Source organism: Rhinopithecus bieti, unplaced genomic scaffold, assembly GCF_001698545.2.
Source record: "Rhinopithecus bieti isolate Rb0 unplaced genomic scaffold, ASM169854v2 scaffold_5000, whole genome shotgun sequence".
Classification (NCBI taxonomy): domain Eukaryota; kingdom Metazoa; phylum Chordata; class Mammalia; order Primates; family Cercopithecidae; genus Rhinopithecus; species Rhinopithecus bieti.
The window spans coordinates 57,120-61,016 of record NW_016804533.1 but is presented as its reverse complement, the minus strand read 5'-3'; the positions used below and the strand labels follow the sequence as shown (position 1 = coordinate 61,016).

Genomic DNA, 3,897 nt, shown 5'->3' with positions numbered 1-3,897 from the left:
TCCACATATCATTTAAGTTTTTGTGTGTATTGTTACTGTTGTTGATTTACAGATTAGTTATTAATTTGTTTGTAGAATAATGCCATTGATGTGCATGCTTTTATGTTTTTCAGAAAAGGGTGTGTTTGGATGAAAGTTAAAAAAAGTAAAATCTTCCACAGTCAAAACAAAATAATTCTATTTAGAATGCGGAAGTGTGACATGTATTTATAAAAAGCTCTCGAGGGGATCCTAATAATCCATTTATTTCCCACACATCATCAAGTTGAGAATCAATCAGCTGTTGGAACACTGAGACTCTCTCACAGGCGTGCATTTTCCATAAACAGAGGACATAACATATTACTTAACTTGTACACAAAGGGAAGGAAGAATCTTTACCTAGAGAGATGACAGTCTCATAGATATCCTGCATTACATCATTGTAGAGAGTCTTCTCAGGAGGATCCAATAATTGCCATTCTTCCTCAGAAAAATACACAGCCACATCTTCAAATGTCAACAAACTCTAAAGAAGAGAATGGGCTATAGTTTAGTACTTGCCACTTCAGAAGCTGTCCTACCACCCATTTCTGAATTACATGGTAGGCCAGGTGCTGAAGATGTTAACAGTACAAGATTTAGAGTAAAAAAGTGAGAAGGCAGAAAGGAAGGAGCAAAGAGGATCAGTAAATCACCTGGGAGGTGCCCAATTCCCACTGTGCCAAGCCTAGTTGCCTAGAGAATAACTGGGGCTAAAATGTCTCCAAGCACCTGCTGGACACTATGAGTCCTAGGCAGTAGGGACAAGCAGAGACAAGGCCACGGTCAAGTCACCTGAAAAAAGCCAGAAATAACAGCTCACCGGGGACTCAGGCAGGATGAGTTTAGATGCCATCTTTCAGTCTTTGGTTCTTTTCTGCTCAGAAAGGGCTAACATCTGTTGATCATGCACAGCTGTGTGTAGAAAATAGCCAGGGAAAATTTCTCTTTCCTATTTACAAACATCCCGAGCTGATTTCTAAAATACAGAACATCAGGATGCCTTCAGTAAAGATGGGTCACATTGACAAGTGTGTGTGTGGTGCCAAGAAGTGGTCATCTCATTGTAAATAAGAACCAAATATCTACCACTCATACAACCAGTTCCCCAGTTCATGAATTCTTTAGATTTCACAAAAGAAATTAATCAAACGAAATCTATTCATTTTTCCTCTCATAACATAAGCTGGGCAAGAATTGAAGGTTTGAAAATGAAGGGCTCAGGTCCTCCGGTGTACAGTAGGTAATGTGGGAGACTTTTGTTTTTTATTATATTTTCCTAGTGCTCAATTTTCATCACATTCTGCCACTGATAGCCCACGTCTGACCCCAATTTTTCCTTCAACTTGTGAGGGGGAGGTGGCCCCACCTGTCCCTGTTCCATCTTCTCAAGTTTCAAAGGAGTAGAGTCTACAGTGTGAATAGCAGGGTTCTGTGGTTTGGATATTTCTGTCCCGCAGGCTGACCCCCACTTTCAACCACCATCGACCCACTATACTCCCACATGGGAGACATTATAGCTGCTAGCATGGCTGGCCACCTGGAAAATTCCCATGGCATTCTAGGTGAACTAATTACCATCACAGCTCCCAGGAGAAGACAATTATGATGAAGCTCCTCACCTCTTTCATATACAGGCTGGGTTTCTTTGTGAGTGTTCCAGCCCAGCTGTTCTTGTAGTACCCGGTATGTATTCCAATATTCTTTCTGGAACACACCCATTGGTTGGGGCTCTGCTGGCTTCCACTTGAAGCCTGGGGCCACTGCTGTTCCTCCCAAGAGCACTGCCTCCTTTCCCAGCTCATGGGCTGTGACCTAGAAATAATCCCCATCCTCATTAGCACAGAACTTACTTTTGGTTTTGGGGTGGTAGTGGAGGGAGGAACAAGAGCAGAGCCCAGATTTGGGGAGTGCATGACATTAGAGAAGTAATAAAAGGAATGAAGAGTGCCACTATGTTCTCATAAAGAACTATACTCAAAATCTGGGATAATTAGGATAAAATAGAAAAAGCTGTGACTACTGCAGATCCCCCCATCCCTCAACCCAGTGGCCCCACCCCGATGCACAGAGCCCTGGCTCCAGCCACTAGCAAAGTTGGGTGGGCAGCCTGTTCCCTTGCTGGGGAACTTTCACTGGTTTGCTTTCTTGACTTGGATCCTTGTTTTAGTGAATTTTTATCTTTTGGTTTTCTGTAAAAGAAAAGGAATTGAGTAAAAAAAGCTTTCCTGTTAGCCAGTTTCCAATCATCCAGGAAAGAATTTCACAGGGAACGAAGATGGATGGAAGAATAAATGGGGAGAAGAGTTGGGCTTCAATCTCTCTTCACATGATTTGGTAGTAATAAGACACCAAAAATATGCCCTGCCCTGGATTTTTCAAGGTAGGCTCCTGAAAAAAGGAAGTGTGCTGCCATCTGCCAAGGACAAACCTTGGTTTCCCACTCACCAGCAGGGCCAATGACAAGCCACTAAGTGAGGGCAATGGAGGCTCTTTCCTTCCAGCCAGAGATGTGTGTTCCTGCTACAGAAGATACTACCCCTCAGCATCCTGATTCCCTCCACTTCTCTCTTGACAATTGTCTTCTTTCCATATCCTTGTTTCCTTTTTATCTTTCCATTTTGTTCTCTTTCTTTGCAGTCTCCCCAGAGCCTCTTGATTCATACTTCTGTTTGCTAACCTCTCTCTCCTTTTGTCTCTGTAAGTGCTGCCTATCTTGTGGATCTTCTCCCCTTTCCCAACTCTTTCTTGCCCTTTATTTCTCTAAGAACTCAACTGTTTTCTCCTTGCCCGTGCCAGACTAGGCCCACCACCATCAATTCACCCTGGCCCCAGAGAAGACAAAATGCATTTATTTCCTCTAAGACCAGGAAAGGCTCTGCTAGGAATTTTGAAACCTGTGGACTGACTATTGCTGCATGTATGTCATTTTAGATCCTTGCTAGCTGTCCTAAATGAGCAACAGAAGAGCAACTTAATCTAGTTCTCTGATAACTCTTCCATTCTGATATATTCACTTTTATCCTACTTCATTGTACATGTAGGGAATCTTTCTTCTTACCTCATTCTTTGTTCCATCAGGCTCCCTCTGCAAGAATTCCACCAGGACCAGAGCCTGTTTGACATTCTGTGGATGATGCTTCTGCACCCAGTTCTGGGTTTCCTTGGGCAGAATGCTCAGGAACTGCTCTAACACCAGCATTTCCAAGATCTGCTCTTTTGAGTGGATCTCTGGCCTCAGCCACTGATGGCATAATTTCTGAAGTTGGCTGATAGTCTCAAGCGGTCCAGTTGCTTCATGATAACGGAAGCTCCAGAAGTGCCTGCAAGCGCTCTCAGGACCAAGACTCTCTATTTTTGCGCTGTATTTCTTACTCTGACTGGAGTTCTCTTTCACAGACCCACTAGTCTCCCACATAGCCCCATCTGGGGTTTGAGCATGAATCCGCCTTCAGCTCTCTCATCGTCATTTGCTCTAGGAACAGTTTTACTCTTGTGTGTGACACTGACACCCACCTGGTACCACCTTTGACAAATGAGGATGCATCAGGTTTGGTACCAAATCAATGAATTGTTCTTCCCAAGAGCACTGAGGGAGAGCAGAAGAAAAGTACATGTCAAGAAGAAAACCACATGACACATATTTACTTGCTATTTATTGTAAGAGGAAAATGAAGAGAGAAGTTCCTGTCTGGCTTCTCCTCTAAAATCAACTGTCAAGAATTGGAACATTCATGATGTTAGATTACTCAGAAGGTAAGTTTCTCTCCTTTTCTTTGTTTTTCAACTTTGAAACAAAGCATAGCTAAGAGAAGACAAATGCCAATCAATGTATTTCCTGTTTTTTTTTTTTTTTTTTTTTTTTTTTTTTTTTTT

General features: G+C 42.6%; 1 protein-coding gene across 1 annotated transcript in view; it reads right to left on the bottom strand.

Annotated features, from left to right (window-relative positions):
* LOC108527635 (zinc finger protein 75D-like) overlaps positions 1 to 3,897 on the bottom strand; it is a 48,728-nt gene that overhangs the window by 5,015 nt on the left and 39,816 nt on the right. Inside the window, 5 exon segments of the mRNA XM_017869039.1 lie at positions 382 to 508; positions 845 to 936; positions 1,644 to 1,836; positions 3,083 to 3,446; positions 3,448 to 3,610. Of these exon segments, the coding sequence (XP_017724528.1) occupies positions 382 to 508; positions 845 to 936; positions 1,644 to 1,836; positions 3,083 to 3,446; positions 3,448 to 3,491 (820 nt within the window). The 5' untranslated portion in view covers positions 3,492 to 3,610.